Source organism: Phragmites australis, chromosome 4 (genome assembly GCF_958298935.1).
Source record: "Phragmites australis chromosome 4, lpPhrAust1.1, whole genome shotgun sequence".
In the NCBI taxonomy this organism is placed as follows: Eukaryota; Viridiplantae; Streptophyta; class Magnoliopsida; order Poales; family Poaceae; genus Phragmites; species Phragmites australis.
The window spans coordinates 44,204,223-44,223,592 of record NC_084924.1 but is presented as its reverse complement, the minus strand read 5'-3'; the positions used below and the strand labels follow the sequence as shown (position 1 = coordinate 44,223,592).

General features: G+C 41.3%; 1 protein-coding gene across 2 annotated transcripts; it reads left to right on the top strand.

Moving 5' to 3' along the window:
* Positions 1-1,227: 1,227 nt before the first annotated feature.
* Positions 1,228-17,321, top strand: LOC133916707 (QWRF motif-containing protein 2-like). 2 transcript variants are annotated; one of them, XM_062360509.1, is made up of 7 exons: positions 1,228-1,477; positions 12,155-13,454; positions 15,692-15,811; positions 15,928-16,044; positions 16,124-16,213; positions 16,851-16,958; positions 17,049-17,321. In XM_062360509.1, exons 2-7 carry the CDS (start codon positions 12,306-12,308, stop codon positions 17,115-17,117), a joined length of 1,653 nt encoding a protein of 550 aa, XP_062216493.1. In that variant the 5' UTR covers positions 1,228-1,477; positions 12,155-12,305; the 3' UTR covers positions 17,118-17,321. The 2 variants fall into 2 exon arrangements, with proteins under 2 accessions (XP_062216493.1, XP_062216492.1); XM_062360508.1 differs by lacking the exon at positions 1,228-1,477 and having other exon boundaries at positions 12,098-13,454.
* Positions 17,322-19,370: the final 2,049 nt, after the last annotated feature.

Sequence of the window (19,370 nt, the reverse complement as noted above, 5' to 3'; positions counted from 1 at the left end):
GACCCTGCTAAGAACAATGAACCACACCTGCCGCAAGAAGAAACAAGAGGTGAGCAAGTACTGCACCGTTTCCTTAGCCTGATCACACAACGGACAACATGTAGGATGTGGCAGTCCCCAACGAGCCAAGTGATCGACCGTTCAATAGCAGTTTCGGATGGCTAACCATAGAAAAAACTTGCATCTTGCAATCCAACACTGTCCAATAGGAATCTCTGATAAGCCGACTATGTTGTGTATTGTCCTGATGTCGTGTGCACCCATGTATAGACATCTTGCACACTATTATGAAGCACTATCCCCTCCACCAAATCTCACGCCTGTAAGTACTCAACAATAGCCTGATCTGAGAGGGCCTTCTTGATGTCTTGAATCCACCTTTAGTCTACAAGAGCCTCTGCCACTGTGCGGCATTTTATGACCCTCTTGCCGACTGCAGATAACAAAGTGGGTGCAAGATCAACTATCGCCTAACCATGAAGCCATCGATCCGTCCAAAACAATATGTGTTGCCCATCTCCGACCATAGAGGTGATTGAGATTGAGAACAAGGCCTTGACATTGTCATTCATTTGCAAGCTAAAGGAAGCCCACGGCTTGTCAGGTTGAGTCTTCTGAAACCATAGCCATCACATTCAGAGAGACCATGACAACAATTTGAGGTTATGAATGCCAAATCCGTCCAACTCCAAAGGCCGACAAACTTTGCTCCAAGCCATGACACAATAGCCACCATTGACATTAGTCTTCCCTTTCAACAAGAAGGCACGTCTGATTTTGTCGATGACCTTGATTACCCATTAGGTATGTCCAGGACCATAAGGTGATATATTGGAATGGTGGTCAATACCGCGCGCTAGCTGCAGATGCTGTAACATTTTTGTGGTTCCATAACAACTTTAGTCCTTTAAACTACTCTACCACTGCGTAAAAGAAAACTGCAAATCTACATGAACTCGCCAGTACAATGGTCCAGATCTTCTAACATGCTGCCTCTTTTACCGTGTGGAGCAGCAGTCAGATGCTTGACGCATTTGTGCACATGCATCATCACATGGCAAAAATGCCAATGTGGTATTTGCAAACTAATATATCAGAAGCCATATGTTTTTGGGAAAGTAGATATACTGTTACAATCTGTAAAGTAGAAAGATATTATGTGACCCCAGGACTGAATTTTAAAGGGCCCAAAAAAAAGAGTAGAACCTCCTTAGAAGCAAAGGGGGAGGACAAGGAAGGAAAGGTGTGCAGGTGCAGGGAGAGAATAGGAGGGAGAAATGTGGGGCCTCACAAAGCTTAATCTGCAAATAATGGCCACTTTTAAGGGCCCTAAAGCTGATGCTTGCTGGGTTTTGGAGCCTCATTTGTACTCGAGGATCAAGTAGACGGGTGGGTTGATTGGGAGGCCGGATGGACTTCAGCTGCTGAGCTCCTCCTGGTTCTTCTGGTCTGCGCGCTTACACTGCCAACTCATCAGGTACTGCTGATACCTTTGCAACCTCTGAAAGTTCAGATTTGCTTTCTGCTCTTGTGGCAGTCTGGTTTTTTATTCGTTTTCTTCGGAATCTTGATGTGCTCTATCCTATGTTCTTTTGTCGTTGCCTTTGCTGTTCTTGCTTCCTTTTCTCGCTTTTAAGGAGCATCTCAGCTTATGAACTGGATGCAATGCTTTTGAGTTGTAAGTTATCAGCAAGATAGATTCTTTGATCCTTTCTAGTTGACGAGTTAGATGGTAAGCGCGCTTTCTGATTTGTAGTATTTAGAATGAAGAGAAAATTTCTGATTGCATCCTTTTGGGGTGTCAGTCTTGACACTTTAGACCAACGAATTTTTACTTATTATCAACAGATTAATCCCATTCAGAAGCAGTATTTTTTTTCCCTTTCAGTGGAGTAGATGCAGTTTCAGAGTAAAAAATTATTACTATTAAACAGTTGGTTCATCCACGGAGCATTCAAGAAATTTACGTAGTGACGACCACGTAGTCCACAAGAGTCTTAATATTCTTCAAAATACATTAATATCACTTAATATATACTAACCATATAATAATAGCATCATTAACTAGGTACTAATGAGTCTGGCTCTATAGAAATGTCAGAATTCTAACTATCTCCAAAACCAGACTAAATATATATATTTGTATCTCAAGAACCGAGCTTAAAGTAGCACATAAATAACCAAACACATGATGCACACATCATATGAGCTAGGCTGATAACCAAACACACCCCTGCCAATAAAAATGGTGTTTTAAGCAAGTACACATCAGCTAGCCACGAAAGCCAACGAAAATACACGAAACGTTTAGGAGAGCTCCCGATTGTTGTCACATCCTTGTCTCTGGGATTGTTATTCATGCCGTCACCTTGGCCCTGCTTCATCGCCATCAGGATACTTAATAACTTAAATACTAGCTTCTTAGTTACTAGTAATGTTTTTCTTCCAAGAATTGTTGCGTCAGTAACAAGACGCAGAAACGCCTAGATGCTGACGAGGTCTGGAGCTCTGGACTTTGTGACTTTAGGTAAGGTCTCGTAATCATGCACCGTTCTGTCCAGGAAAACGGAAACAAAATGTTTGCATCAATGTTGCAGTTGCAGTGTTGAACTGCTGGTGTACTGCTCTTTAGCCACTGCATTGATCTTGCGATGCACGAGCGCATGTGAGAGAAATTTGATAGGATAGAATTACAGATATATGAAAAAAAAATCGTAATAGTATCATAAGCACATGGTCGACCTTATCCTTGCTAGTTGCTACAGTGCCTACAAGTACTAAAATACATGCACGTTGCAAATAAACACACATGTGTACTGTTGGGAGTATTAGTGACTTGAACCGTAGGCAAAAACAATCATAGATGTCTGACGCCTTCCCCTGTCTGATCTCTTGTTCATTACCATCGTCAGCTTCATGCATTGCCTCTAGTCAAACCGAGCTGAGATTAAAGGACGATGCTGATCATTGGGGTGGATTTGTTCCTGTCCGAGATCTGGGAGAAATGTGCAATGTTTATGCAGGAGTTACTAGTATTGCATGCATGGGCGATGGCTTTTTGGGAACGGAATCTTTCTGGGTTTATTTTGCTTCGAGAGCCCCCATTTGTCAGTGGTCGATTCACTGATCTTGGACAAAATTCAGGCCACATGATTCTGCATGATTGTGAAGGAACACCGATAGATATAGTTCCACGTAGTTTCCCCACCACATTTTTTACTTTTGGAAAATCTTTCCCCACCACATTCGTTGTCTTCATGCTGTAGACGCTGTCCTGACCAAAAGACCATATGCCAACAGGATAGTAAGGGTAGAAATAATACTAGGTGTTTAAAAAAAGTGTTAAATATCTATATAAAAATTATAATTTTCAATGTAAATAAAAACTACAAATGTTTAAATATTTTTAGCTATCTTTCTAGCGTTAATATAAACTATGATGCTTAAGTAAACATATTACACTTCGCTTAAATACAAGTGCTACTACAATTAATTTTTTTCTATAAGCAACTTGTTTATGTAACTGATTGTACATGATCTGAGTAGGTCAAATTTAGAGACAGAAGATAGCTATGACCGTACGATTTTTCCGTCCAGTCACAACTTACAGCAATCCAGCAGAAGGGTCACGCCAGGTGGGCAGAGCCGGGGAAGACGCCGAGGCGAAAGGAATCCGGTACAGCGTGTTGGTCGGCCTGTGGTCCAACCTCCGGCCGAAACCAAAGCGTTTTTGGGCCCGTTTCCCCGTCCGTTTCTGTTGCCTTGGTGGCTCGCCGAGTCGCCGTGCCGTGCGAATGTTGACGAGGCCCATGTGCGTGCGCCACCTCCGTTGCTCTGGCCCCCTGGTTGGTCTTGCCTGCCTGCCCGCCCGGTTGGATGGCAAAACAGGGTAGGATCCTACGGCACTGCTGCTGGTCTCCTCCCAATTCCCATCCTTCCCATCAGGTCCATCACTGAACAGCCACGATTTCTTTGATCTGAAAGCGGTGTAGGCCAATGCATGGACGAATCCTATCCCGTTATGCTGCTGCTGCTGCTGCTGCTGCTGCCGCCTGCACCCTCCAGTCCATGCTTCTGAAGTGACCTGTCACTTGTGAGCGTGACAACTGGCCTTTACCGCTACTGCTAGTCTGCAGGCAGCTGCTGCTACCGCTGAAACCAAGTTGGCCCGTCGTCGCAGATCCCTGATCTGTGGAGAGCTGGCAATTTCCCTCGAAAGAAGAGGTAACGCCGTCTTAGACCTTAGCTTTACAGCGGCGCAGCTTTTGTATCCGGCGAGAACTGTTGTGGGAGGCCGGGGACAGGGAGAACGTGTTTGTTTGCGCGGACGCGACGCGGATGGAGGAAACGGGGATGGTCTTCACCACGAGCAGTTAGGATAAGATGGCCGGCCGGCCGACCGGCCGAAAGGCAGTCCCTCAGGTTGTGGCCGGTTATCCTAACGAGATTTTGTAGAGTTTCACAGTATAAACATGTTGAGCGGAAATTTATTTATTAAAATAAGTATTTAATTTGTTGTATTTATATAGAGAAGTTAAGTTGAGTTTTTTTAGCTAATTGAATCTGAAGATAAGCGGATGTTTTAATTAAGATATGATTAATTATTTGTATGAAGATGATTTTATAACACTGTCAAATAAGCTTGCTGGTATGAATGGATGCAGACTTTGCATCCGTTGAACATGCTGAGGAATAAAGCTCGAATAAAACTTCACTTCTCAATCAAAATAGATCAGCATATTTATAACTATCAAATCAAGCTGAAAAAGCAGATACACGTAATCAAAAGAGCTCCTTTTAATTAAACGCATCCGCTAAGTCAGATAAAAATAATATAGGTAACCAAACACACCATCACCGTGTGTGTAGGGGCTTTGTGCCGGTTGGGTTGGCTTGGCTTGGGTTGGTACAGCCTCAGCCACGGTCGCGGGGTGCACGCGCGTATCCTGGGTGTGCGCCGACGCGGGATCACCGTTCGCTGTTGTGAGATTTCAGCTCGACTGATGGGAGGTGGTCAGGAAGCTGTTCTTCTGTTGTGTAGAACAGCGAAAACTTGAGGCATATGCCTATGCTGTCTTGCTGTACCAACGGTTTGGTTGACCTAGATACATGGCCAGCTGAACTACATGCCTCTGCCTTTAGGTGTGTCGGGTAACAGCTAGGGCTGTTAGTTCGGTTTTTTTTTAGAAATACAATATATTGATAAATACGGTATTATTTATTTGGCTAATATAGTGTTTTTTTAATGTACGGTTCGTTTCATGGTTAATAAAAATTTATTTTAGTGCAGTTTTGGTTAATACTATTTTTACCAAACTTAACGTAAATCTAAGTTAGTCTAACTTTTAGTTATTGCCTGTAGTAAAAAAAGTTGTCTCAAACAAACACTAGAGACAACTAATCATATTTAGCACTAAATAGAAGAAGTTTCGGTCAATTAGAGAAGTTGTATTTTTTTATCTTTTTATAGAGCTGAGGAACTTAACATAATAATATAAAATGATTAAAGTTTCTTCCGATAGCACATAATAACTCTTTGGTCAAGTGGTTAAGATATGTGTCCACTAATTTAGTTTGCCCACCAAATTTCGAATCTCGCTGATGTCATATATTTTTTTCTTCATTTCGGTTTACTCAGTTAATAATCAGTTTTTATCGGAAAAAACCAAACCTACAAAAATCACATAATTCTAAAAACTAAACCGAACATAATGCAGTCCTACAAACAGCCAAGCCCACTCGGTCGTGGTCGAGGTCGACGGGTACAGGGTACTCGAGTCGAGCCTCTTGTATCAATCTGTCATCAGCATTTTCGTTGAGCTGGGCAATGGCTGCAGAGCAGTAACGTAAGGGTGTTTTCGATTGCTCGAATTTACTCTTCTGCTGGATATGTATAATTTCATTGGAAAACATGTTTAGTAATACGTGTTTATTATTTTAAACTAGTTTGATGAATATAAATATAAGTCTTTAATCTGGTTCAGAAGTAAAACTTGAATAGAGCTTTACTCCGCAGCTTCTATTCCTGCATCTACTCATATAGACAATTGTCAGTGTCACAAAATTATTTTTATATAAACAATCGGTTATAATATCAACTCTTACATCCGCTTACGTAATCTCATATTCAGTCAACCAACTAGAAACTCAGCTTAATCTATTCAACAAATACAACCAAATATTTTTTTTTAATAAATATAATTTTACTCAACCAAACTATATGATATAGTTCTTCAAAACACTATTCCGAAAACAAACACACCCTACGACTCTATGCCTTCATTTCTCTTGACATGGCTCGTTGGTAGGAATGCCAGCTTTGCTTTTTTAATTATTAGATTGATTCAAAACTCACTTAGTTAAATTTAAATATATATTTTCATCATATCAAGTAGAGATATAAATGAACTAAAACAGTGATCTAAAATCACTCGTTGGTTACCCACCTACATACTACCCAGTGGAGCTGGATAAATACGCGTACGTGCAGTAGGTATGAGTACGTTTGGTTGATTAGCTTTCTGGTGATCATTTGTTTTTTATATAGCGTAGGATGCAAAACAGTGAGATATGTACGCTGCCTGTCAACTAGGTTTAGCAATTGGATACGATGAGGTTTAGACAGGGCTTCTCCATATTGGATACCAATTGATTTTTTACCAGTAGTCTATTGGTATACCTGTTTATTCACATGGCATGCGGGAAGGGTATAGATACACTTTACTTATATTCGTACTCGTCTATCTATCAAGTAGTATACAAATATATCTATAGGTATCAGATACTAACTACGTACTTATCGATAATCGGAATAAATTGCTATACCTACTCTCAACTGCAGCTTGGAGACTATTATCAATTGCCTGTCATGTTACTATCTAAGCACAGACGCATCAGCTAGCATCACGTGATAAACGGGACAACAACTGAGGCTTAAGCTCACTCTGCTTTATTGTAGTACAACTTCACAGCAGTAGTAGGAGCCAAAAATGAAGTGGCACGGCCACATGCTCGTAATTATGACAAAGGAGCCGTGATTAACGAGACCGATCGATCGATGGATACGCGCGGCATTTGTGAAGCTGTGATGAGGAAAGAGAAGTGCACACACTTCCGCCCCGTCTCCGCTCGACGGCGACACACTTCCGCCCGGTTTCCCGTTGCCGTTGCAGGCGCGCAGGCCGTGGCTGCGCCGGCCGGTTGCGCGACCCTCGATCGCTGTTGCCGAGTTTGGTGAGCTGGATTTGTCCAACTACACTTCACACTTGATTTTCAGGTCCTCACAGTCACACAAAATGTGATCAGTTTTCGTATTAGCAGCAATGATTAAAAGTAGTTTCATGAAATGGTGCAAATAGCGGTGGCTGCATATTGGTCATGGGGACAAGATGGTGGTCATCGTTCGAATTTATAACCAACTGTGGCGATTTTATTTTATTTTCTTTTGCCATGCATGCACCAGAAATCTCATTACTATATAGATAGGCAACCTCCATATATAGTACTAATGCTGCGCCCAGATTCATGTGAAGCAATAATATGCAGTGCTAGTATTTTCGTTATTAGATAGTTGGTATATAAAATAAAAAATAACTCAATCTGATAGGCAAGTCACATGGATTTGTGATATATATGGCATATTTTATATCGTGGACGGTTTGGAGTTCATAGTTTGGTAAAGAAATATAATTGGCATGTGATTCGAGTTTAGACATCACGTGCCTTTTATTTTTGCTAGAAACAATGTAATATGGAAAGGGTTTTTCTACGCATCAAAAGCTAGCCAATAAGATAAATGTTTTCCACTTTTAAATTAGGTGTATTGTACTTCCACAAGTAATATGAGACTATTACAATAATCTTTCCCTTCGTATATTGGTGTTGTCTAGTCTTTCACAGTATATGGTCTCTCGGGCCATATCTGACTGGCACAAACGGTTCATCAAGGATTCACACATACTCATGTCCAGCAAGCTAAAAATTATAGCACATACCTTGTTGACATGACTATAATACCAAATATAAGATCGAAAGAGACTTTGTACACTCAAAAGCTAGCTAATGAAGTGATAAGTCATTTCACAACTAATATGAAACTATTTTAACAAACAAAATAATACAGTTTCCAAACAGATCCGAGTGCTTGGTGTGCGCCCTAGACACCCACTTGATGAGCATTAGAAGTTTAAACACATCAGCCAAAATTGCCGTGGCAACATTGTGCAATTTATAAGTCACAAACTAAGCAGCTGACATCTTCGGTTCTCGAGAAAACAATTCTGCATCTCGATTTACAGTCGTTTTTTTTTTTTTGACAGAACGGGTTGAAGGAAGCTTCGTTGACATAGATAAAATTTAAGGTTTTTCGTGGTTTCCATCATGACAAGATCATTTTTTGAACAAATTAGACCAAAAGACCCTTTGGAATTATTGTTACTCGACAGGCCTCTCTCTCCTAGTTGATACCTTTTAGTGGCGTCTGCTGGACCTCACAAGACACTCTCAAGAAAAGGGTTAGGAAGGTTAGATGTTAAGCAAGCATGCAAATAGGAAAAAGAAAGGCGACGGCAGTATCTGTCTGAGGACGACTCCTTAGCGAGAATACTATTGCCACCATGAGAAAGATGAGGCAGAACAGAGGGATTATTGGAGCAAGCTAGCAATGCAAAATTGTAGTTCCCGGCTGTTGTTAAAAAGGCACTGTTTACCTAAAACCAAAGGAAGGGACGAAAATGACGTTATTATGTGCAGGTAAGTGCCTGGTATCTGCCAGTTCCATTTAGGGCGTATAAATGAAAGTGATGTGAATGGAAAAGGACTTTTAACTGTTAGGTACGGTGTATGAGTATCTTCGACTTGAATTTGGATGGTTTTTTTTTTCTTAACAGAAATACAGAATATACATACACAACCCTGAAAACTGAAAGCTGCTTATGTTTCTATCTTTATAAGAGAAAGCAATGTGGAGTCGAAATTATTTCATGAAGAAACAAGCCACTTTTCCTTTCATATATACAACACATTTTCTCACCATTCAAACCATGATGATATCACTTCGCAGTTTCGATATCATAAAGAAACCAACTAATTAAGATGTTGGTGGTAATATGCTGACTTTCTAGAGTTATCTTTTTCATGGGTCACAACAAGCAATCATATTGTAAAAGACCTGATTATTAAAAATAATAATCATCAGCTATATTTAAGAGATCTTCCAGTACACCCATTCAAGAATCTTGCAAATTTAGTACCAAAGTTCCAACAAGAAAACTAACCTAAAAGGACAGCTTTCCCATGTTTGCTTTTTGTGCATCATACATGACTTATCATTGGCCAAAAAGAGAAAAAATTACACTACACACCAACATTATTATGCTAGGTCATATGTTCCAAGCTAGTCTTGTTTTAGGTCATCTATTTCAGAAAAGAAAAAAAATGTTCATGTCATTTTTATAGGTCACATGATCTACACCGAAGCTTTTGTTAAGGGTAGTTCTGGTTGGTCGTCCATCGAGGAAGGTTGGGTTGTGATTAATGATTATATATATCCAATAATTGTGACGTTTAATCTAAGTAAACTAAACCCGGCTCGAGAATTGAGATCGCGGGTAGCCATCAGGACTAGACCGCATAGTGCATGCAGTTCAATCCATGAGGGTGGACTCATGTTTTCTCCAACAAATCGTACGTGATCACCATCGATCGGGGCGTCCAACCACACATTCAGCTCGCTAATCAGTTCACTATGTGATTGCCTGTTGATTTTGGTTAAATTCATATGCATGGTGGATGGCAAATGTTTTTTCGAGGCTTAATGTGTTTAATTCTTTCACAGAGCTTGTGTTTGTTGTTACATATGAGTGCTTAACTAATTAGAAGATCTCTCTGATTAGCATTCTTATGTAACTAATTAGAAGATCTCTCTAATTAGCACTCGTATGCTAATCAGAAAGATCTCCTAATTAATAAGATTTTTGAAAAACAGTAACACAACAAGTCTCTACTTTCCCCATACTACAGTAAGTAGAGATGACTGAGCGACGAATACAGCACCTGCTGCGTTGAATCTGTTGCTTCCCCCTCCTCTCATGTGGCCTTGTCAGCATCGAAGGGGGAGGGGAAGCGGGTTCTGCTGTCTGTTGTGTATATTTTAGGTCTAGTTCATATATCATGGTAGGAATTAGGTGCTAGGTTAAGGCTTCCCATGGTGGCTCCTTCTTATGGGATTTTTGGTGTCTTCACTCGGCCTATGAGGTTACTATTTCCCTACCTCATTGCAGAAGGGTGGGAAACTTCGATTTCCCTTGCGATGGGTTTGAATTCTGGGTTGTCAATGTTCTTGGCAACAACGTAACTACTTTCCGGCCGTCAACTTTGTAGCTGGCGAAGTCGGATGTTTTCTTCCTCTCCCTTCCTTGCCAAGGTGATGCGTCCTGGATGGGTCGAGTTGCTGGCTTTTGCGACAGATCCAAAGTGTTGGTGTCCCTCGTTGAGGTGGGAGGTAGACCTGGTCCAGTTCTGACGTTTGGCAAGAGCGGCCGACAATGGTGACGATGGGAGCATCCCGGAGGTTGTGTGTGCTAATTTTTGTTGCACCAGGGTGTTCTTTGTAAAAAATAAGTTTTCTAAAAATCATAAAAACAACAAGATTTTGCACCTTCAATAATAAGGGAGAAAAATATTTTTAGGAGAAGAAATAAAAAATGTGTTTTTGCATAATTTTGCGCCTTCAGCCGCTTTCTTCTATCCTAGTAGTACAGTCAGTTCAATAGTGTGAGCAAGATAAATGTGATGAAGCTTTTGAATAATGATTATGATATACAAGTTCCAAAATGGAGATTGAGTGGTCAATAATTATTTTTGTTGAGGATTCTGCACCATAATTTAACACATTTTTGCATTTCTTTACCCTTTAATTTAGTTTGGTCCCTTGCCAAAATTAATGAATTAGGTTCAGGGCGCTGCAATAACGAACTAATAGATCGAGTGCATGAAGCAGCATCAATTGGACGCGAATTGTACGTCATGTACATGTAGCACGAAACCCTTTAAAAAAAAGGACGCGAATTTCTATATTCGCCTAGGTACATGAGCAAACACCAACTAAAACAATGTAAACCTAGACAAGTGTCCTTCCGTTCTTTCAATGCTAAACTAAAAGTACTGCTAGTAGATAACAGTTTAGCTAACCTACCCAAGCTCTTCAACTCCCGTAAGTACTTGTCATTCATAATATAAGTCTAACCTATATTATTATTATTTTATTCCTTTTATATATTTTTTTCATTTTGTTTTCCTGAAGTGTTTTGTTCCTTACAATATACTGCTGCTTAAACCATAAATAATCTCCTAATACAAGAGAAAAGACATGACATAAAATTCTACTGTGCAACCGTTTTCCCACTAATATCTCCAGTGCATTAAACTAATGCTCACCATGGCAATCCCCTCGCATTTGCATCCTTTTCAACTTTTGTTATAAAACCAAACTAGAGTTGCTAAAATAAACAGTAAGATGGAACACAAGGAATCTAGATTCGTTGTGTTGCTTCAATCACCTGCACAGGTGTCGCTTTCTGACCCCAGTAATAAATCGACAAGATAAAACCAACATTTTTTCATGAATTTTGTTCACTTCTACATTTGTATCTCCTGTCAAATCCTATAGCTGAAAACTATTCCTTCAACAACCGTTGTAATCAAACACCATGGTTTTTTACATGCTGCCTCACTAAAAAGCTCTTGTTGCAAAAAAAAAAAGGTCACGGTGATGCCGTCAGTCAGAATTTTCTTCTTATTTATATAATAAGTAGCTTTCTTGTTGGTTTATTTAAAAAACTCTCACTTCATTGAAAATATTTTGAGATCTTAAAAAATAAAAGAAAGGGAAAGAAAGATAAAAATATTTTAAGAATCCTTAAATAAATAAATAAATAAAAGGTTGCACCGTACTCTCTCACCCTCTCCTGAGACACCACACGAGAGAAGGCCAGGTGTAAAACAACGGCAAAAGGAGCGGAAAAAGAAATATAAAAAAAGTCACGCAAAATCCCCACTTCACTCCACCACTGCCTCATCCCCACCCCCCCGCCCCCACACACACCAAAAATGTAACACTGCCTCACCAGTTCGCTGCGTCTCCGCGTTTTCGCAGGTGCGTCGATCCGGAGGCCGCCCGCCGCCGCGGGAGCGGAGGCAGGAGCAGGAGCGGTAGAGGAAGCGGCGAATCTGGAGCCCAGGGGAACTGCATTGCCGCGGGGGCGCTGCCCGTAGCCAGATCTCCCCTGCCGAGGCACCGGCACGGCATGGTGGCCGCCGCGGCAGCGGCCACCGCGCCAGATCCAGCCCACCCCGCTCGCCCGCCGCTCACGCCGGCCCTCGACAAGCCCAACTCCGCCGCGGCGCGAAGGCCCGCGCGCTCCAACAAGCCCGTCTCCTCGAGGTACCTGTCCACCGCCGCGTCCCCGGCCTCCTCCACTTCGTCCTCGACGTCTTCGTCTTCCTCGTCGTCGTCTCGCCGCACCCTATCCGCGCGGCACGCCTGCACCTCCACCCCGCCGCCGCAGCACAGCACGTCGCCCACCACCACCGCGTCGGCAGCGGCGGCGACAGCGACCGCAACCGCAACCACGATGCGGAGCCTCTCGGTGTCGTTCCAGGGGGGGTCCTTTTTCTACAAGACGTCGCGCGCGCCGCGGGCCTCGTCACCGTCCTCTCCAGCCGCGCGGCGCGGGCCCACGCCGGAGCGCCGGAAGAGCGTGTCGTCCGTGCCAGAGGCCGAGAACGCGCGGCCGCAGCATCGATGGCCCGCGGTCAAGCCCAAGGCGTCGGACCCGCTCGCCCGCAGCCTCGACTGCAGCCTGGACCGCAAGGACTCCATCCTGGCCGCCGTTCACCTCCTCCGCCGCTCCATGGCCTTCGACTCCACCACCTCACTCTCCCCGTCCGACCCGGCAGCTGCAGCCGCTCCCGACCTCTCTGCTTCCTCCGACACCGACAGCGTCTCGTCTGGTAGCAACTCGGGCGCCGGTGATCCCCCGCGCCGCGGCATCAGCGTTCCGGCGAGGTTCTGGCAGGAAACCAACAGCCGCCTTCGCCGGCTTCCGGAGCCTGGGCTGCCACTACCGTCGTCTGGCCGGAGATCGTTCTCAGACAGTCCAATGTCACCGAGGCTGCCTGGCCGGTCTCCATCTCCATGCCGGGGAAGCAGAGGCATTTCGAGCCCATCACGAGGGCGTGGTGGGGAGGCATCGTCAGATGGGCATACCGTGCATGCGCCAGCAAATGCACCATCTATCATCAGCTTTGCGGCAGAGGTGAGGAGGGCGAAGAAGGGGGAGAACCGAATTGACGAGGCACACAGGTTGCGGCTGTTGGATAACCAGCATTTGCAGTGGCGGTGCATCAATGCTCGGACAGATGCGTCGCTTTTGGTGCAGAGCTTCACTGCCGAGGTAAATTAAACCTTGATGTTGGTCTTATTTTTACTCATGCGCTTCACTTCATGTATCCTACTCCTACGTCTAGTGTTGTAGTTAACAAAATCAGTCTTTGTAATTGTTGTTTGCTTAAATTCCAAGCTGCAAAACTGTGACACATCTGAGGTAAGGTATCGGTAATGTGCAATTGCACATTCTGTTTCTTATTTGTTTTAATATTTAGAAATCATATGGGTGTTTTCAGGACAGATTCAATACATCCCACAGATAAGATTGGCAACAGGAAAGAATGCAAAATCTTCTTTGTTTACCTCTGTTAGTAACATGTGGTTGAGAAGACCGTAGTAGCCTGAGAAGAAAGTTGATAGGTGCAGACCACTAAGACATGGGGCTTGCTTGATAGTGCTTACAGTTATCGCATTGGAAAATTGGGATGGATTATGTTTCAAGTCTGCACTAAAAGAGGACAAAGGGAGTTACCAGTAGCTTGCTCATTGATTTGCCAAGCATGGATTTTGGCAACGCTAAATGATGACCAATCACGAAGGGAGAAATGCCAACTACAGACCTTCAACCTGTATCTATCATGGACAAGTTCCAGGAATTAGCAGAACATGAAAATAGCAGGGTTAAAATTTGGTACTTGTGGATTTTCTTCAGTGATTTTTTTTTTAAATTAGGGTGTCATCTAGACATGCATAGATTTCCATAGAGTTTATACCTCTCGACTTAGATTACATCATTAGTTTGAACTTTAAAATGTAGGATTTGGTAATGTCCAGACTGTCCTTCTTTGTTGTTTTATTTGAACCCAAAAAATGCCTTGATACCACTTTGATTTGTCATTAGCACAATCCTTTTCACCTTAATCAACTAGCTTTACATGTCAAGGAGTCAAGCTTTGTTCGTACTTCATACCCTAGAAGGCGAGCTCCCTCAGTTGATTATTTGGCGCATACCCATTGCCACTTTTCTGTACCACTAGGTTATGAAATAATACTATATTACTGTGATGCTAGGGAAGCCATCGGTTTCATAACTTATGTGGATATCTTGTGGAACATCTAGAATAATGGTATTGTCATTACTTTTACGAGCGTATCAACCTGTGCGACTGCACATGCTAGAAATTTAGCTTACGGTTAAATTATAGATATTTGTATTAATAATGGTTGTATGCTAAGATACATCAACTATTTATATTTAAATATTAGAATATAAAATATAAATATAATTTCTATTCATAATATTGGAATCATGTTTATTATTTATGAATAGATCTAATTTATAATTTTCATTTTATGTGTTATGCAAATTGATTTTTATTTGTTTCTTGATTTTTTAAAATTATTATTATTTTTAATGTCGTCACCATATCTCATATATTTTTTGGAAATACATTATAAATTCTTTGATATTATTTTTGTGTGATAATCCGTAATATGTTTGCGTTCTGTTGTTTTAATTTTGTAATGTTTGATTATAATTGATTTGGAAAAGTGTGTTGATTGCTAACGTAACTAAGTTAGAGTTTGCTAACGTAATCTTGTTGGACAAATGATATCTGCAACAAAAAAGGGAAGGAAAGACAAGACAAGAAGTAGTCTTGGAGCTGGACTCTATGATTTGTTTTTTAATCTTCTATATTGCTTTGTCTGGTTGTTGATCTATGGTTACAGTTAGTCAATTAATTAATTCGACGGTTGGATGTTTTGCTTTTTTATGGGAATTTTTAGGATTTTCTTAGGATTAACGTGGAGGCATCAAAAGGAGCCTCCAATTAGTAAATATAAGATGGGGCGATGATGTCACTATCCATGACACAAGCAATAATCTAGCTGTGGTACGTGTGTTGTTATTGCCTGTATGACCCGAGCCTTGCACTGGTTGCTTTGCAGTATATTGCCAACATCTATGTCAGTCCTCACCTTGAAGGCTTGAACCCCTCTGTGGTGCACAGTGCACTTACAATTCAAAAAGACTTGCTAGGTTGGAGTGTTGTTCAAGTTGTGTGGTGAAATCCAGTGAAATGATTCAATTCGTTGTGTTGCAAAAGAATGGATTTAGTCGAGATATTTAAGAATAAAATAACTCGACTAAGGTATACATTTTTTTCATTGCAGTACTCAGACTTTAAAATATGCTACTAATCCTGGTCATAGTGGATTAAGCAAGGATGGTAATTCTATCTAAGAGAATCAGAAACAACTCAAATTTTATGAACGAATGTTTATTATTTCTCTTTTCTTCAGAAAACCCTGTACAGTGCATGGAAAGAAATATCGAGATTGCGTGACAATGTCAGTTCCAAGAAGTGCAGACTCCAGCTTCAAAAACAGAAACTCAAGCTGTTTGGTATTCTTAAGGGACAGGTAAGTGACACGATATATATGTTGTTTAAACTGTTTATGTGGCTTGCACTACGATTTTATATTATTGCTGGTTGACTTTGTATATATTATGTATCTATGATGTTTGACTTGTTCAGATGTCATATCTAGAGGAGTGGTCTCATATTGAAAAACATCATTCAAGTTCTTTGTCAGCGGCAATCAAAGCACTGAAGGCTAGTACGCTTCGCCTTCCGGTTGTTGATGGAGCAAAGGTTGGAAATTGTCTAATCAGATCTAGCTATATGGCTTGATTTGATATACACAAATTAATAGTTACTTATCTCTGAGCAGGCTGATGTGCAAGGTGTGAAGGAAGCTGTTAACTCGACGGTGGATGTAATGCACACAATGATGTCCTCAATATGTAACTTACTGTCGAAGGTACATATGTTCACCTCATCTTCCTACAGAGTTTCAATTAAAGTTTATTTTCCCTGTGTCTTCTTTTTATTATGATATATCAACAATGAAAATTTGTCATACCCTAATTGGAAAATGCTCCCAAATAAATTCTATAAGCTCCATCCTGGTGGATGGCTATGTGCTCATACAAAAAAAAAGAGTATTTATACCAACTTTTATGGCTGTATTATATAAAATAATCTCGAGGGCCAAGTTTTTTAGAGATATGTTTTGTAGTAATTGCGTGTGCTTGATTTCCTTTGTTTTCAACAATCAGTGTTGTTTCTTCTTTATTGATGTAACATAGCTGTGTTTAATGTTCCAATTCCCTTGTTATCTCGAGTATGGACTGTAATTCCACGTCTTGATCTATGATGTACCTTCTGAAGTTCATAATTTCAAATAGACCAGGGCTGTGTTGCCATTTTTATCAGAAAATAAAGGGCAGGACTGACAATTAGCAATAAGGGATTGTTTGCTTGTTCTGTTAACAATGCGATTTATTGCTCATTGAGCTCAGTCTTACACGGTATCTAGTCTTACATGGACATATATTACATGCTAATGGCTACTAGGAGCTGTGGAAATCTCTCAATGAATTTTTATTACTCTTCAGGTTGAGGGAACAAGCTCTGTGGTATCTGAGCTTGCCAAACTTGCAACACAAGAACAAATGTTGTTGGACCAATCGAGGGATCTCTTCTCCATGGTCGCAGCAATACATGTAGGGAGACCTTCAATGATCACTTATGCTCAGTATACTGTTTTGCGTTGTTATTTAGATCACCACGTTAATTACATGTTTGGAAAACAGGTTAAGCAGTGCAGTTTGCAAGCTCATATGCTACAACGAAAGGAAAAGCAGAGCTCGACACAGTTGTAGATCAGTTTGCCTTGCCACGTTCGTGGTCACTAACACGATCACACGGCCTCATCTTTTCTCACTGGAGACTGTGCCACAGGTAATAAAAGCTGTAACCATTTGTTGAGTGTGAAGTGAACTGTGTCCTAATCTGCTTGATCTCACCGAGTGTAGCTGATTCATGTAATTTTTTGAGTGCATATCACCATAGAAACGCCCCTTTTACCTGCAGCTGTTGCAGTTGATGTATACAGAAATCCTAGCCTTGACCCAATGATAAGCTTCCTGTAGATATGAAAAAAGCTTGTCGTTTGTGTGCTTACTCTCCTGTACGGAGTGCTCGAGTGTTGGTGAGTGCTTGTATTGTGGAGTGGAGATGATTGCTGGTTAATACAGGTGTTTTCATGCCAAAAATTAACACGGAAGTTGTTTTTTTCCTGACTTGCTCATGGTATCTGGTAGTTGTCTGCTGCAGAAATCTAATTCTTAGCACTGTGAAGGTCCTGTTTGTTGCGATGGCCATTAAATCTTTATGTTCGATTGTTGGTCCTGGGTTTCGGGCCGTGGTTGCTGCAGCTGTTTTCTGCCCTTTGTGTTATGTTGATCCTGTGATCCAATTGCAATGCAACAATGTGAAATGCAATGGAGTTCTCCTTAGATGAAACGCAACATTAGATGTGTAGCATTTTATATTTTTTGCGAGTCCATGTGTAACATGTGACAATGGAAGCCTGCGAATGCGTGAACGAACTACATCTACAAATGAAATTCTTTTCAGATGATACAGCACTGAACAGTGAAATCTTCCCAGGCAGACGTTATGGTGGTTCCACTGGGGCGCACATATTCTGCTAGCACCGCTAGCATAAATACTCGAAAGAAAAAAAAACCGAGGAAATAACTGAGCGGCGCATCGTTCATTAACAACTCTCGAGTGAGGTCATATATACATATACGTGAAGGAACCGACCTGGCGCGTCCATTTGGCGCCTTGTCACATCGTCGTGACATCGTCTACCTCGAAACCGACGTGGCCGAAACCAACTCACCACCTAGTTTACTTACCGGCGACCCACACGCGTACCGACTGCCCCCGGCCGACGGCGACGGGAACCGACGGGCGGCGCGAGAGGATGGCGTTGCTTGCGGAGCTTTTTAAAAAATGTTTTTTAAAAAAAATTAAAAAGGCGCCCGATTTCAGAATTTACAAGATTACGCGCCTGTCGTCCAACCAATAGAAACGTTTAATAGTCGCTTAGCTGCCACGGGATTATTCTTTGTCGCCCAACGCTCTGCGGCCACTGTAAAGCTGATGTGGAAAAAGTCATCCCATATTCATACTGTTTCTTGACCTTATATAGGCGAGTGCCAGTCGCGTAAGGGCGCGTCAATCTTATCGCCCAACGGGAGATTTATCTAAATCTTGCCCATCGTTCGGACAACAGGACTCATCACTACATGTCAGACTGTGTCTCCCAATGATAAGGAGATTTACTTAAATCTCGCCTGAAGTCCAAGCAACCAGCCTCATTGGCAGCAAATGGTGTTACATGGTTTCGTCTGCTAGTATTTATAATACTTCAGAGTTAATGAAACTACTTTAGTAAAATTCAATTCTCTCAATTCCTCGGCAATCGTGCCAAAAACTCGAGTTCCTTTTGAATTTCCTTTTTGATCAATGATAACTACTGCATTGTTATCGTAGCGTATTATTATACCGTCTTTGCATTTGAATTCTTTACATGTACATACAATTATAGCTCGAATTACTTTGGATCTTTCTGGAGGCATTTGGGGCATTGCGTTTTTTTATTACAGCAACAATAACATCACCAAGATGAGGATATCGTTGATTACCAGCAGCTCCTATGACTCGAATACACATCAATTTTTGAGCTCCACTGTTATCTGCTACATTTAAAAGGGTCTGAGGTTGAATCATATTATTTTGATTTCAATTTGTTATTTCAATGCAAAAGAATGAAAGAAATATTGTCTTTCTAGAAAGAAAAACCTAGGGTTTTTTTTTATCTTCAATACTCCTTTTTGGGTTCTATATCTCTAATCGAAGAAATTGACTTCATATGGGCATTTTACTAGCATCTATGGAGATAGCTGCTCTAGCTACAGTTTCGGATACTCTACTCATTTCATAAAGTATTTGACTTAGTTTAACCCCCCAAAAGGAACTAATTATATTAAATTCATTCTCTAAAACTAATTATATTAAATTCATTTTCTAACAATAAATGAATATTATTTATGTATGGATTC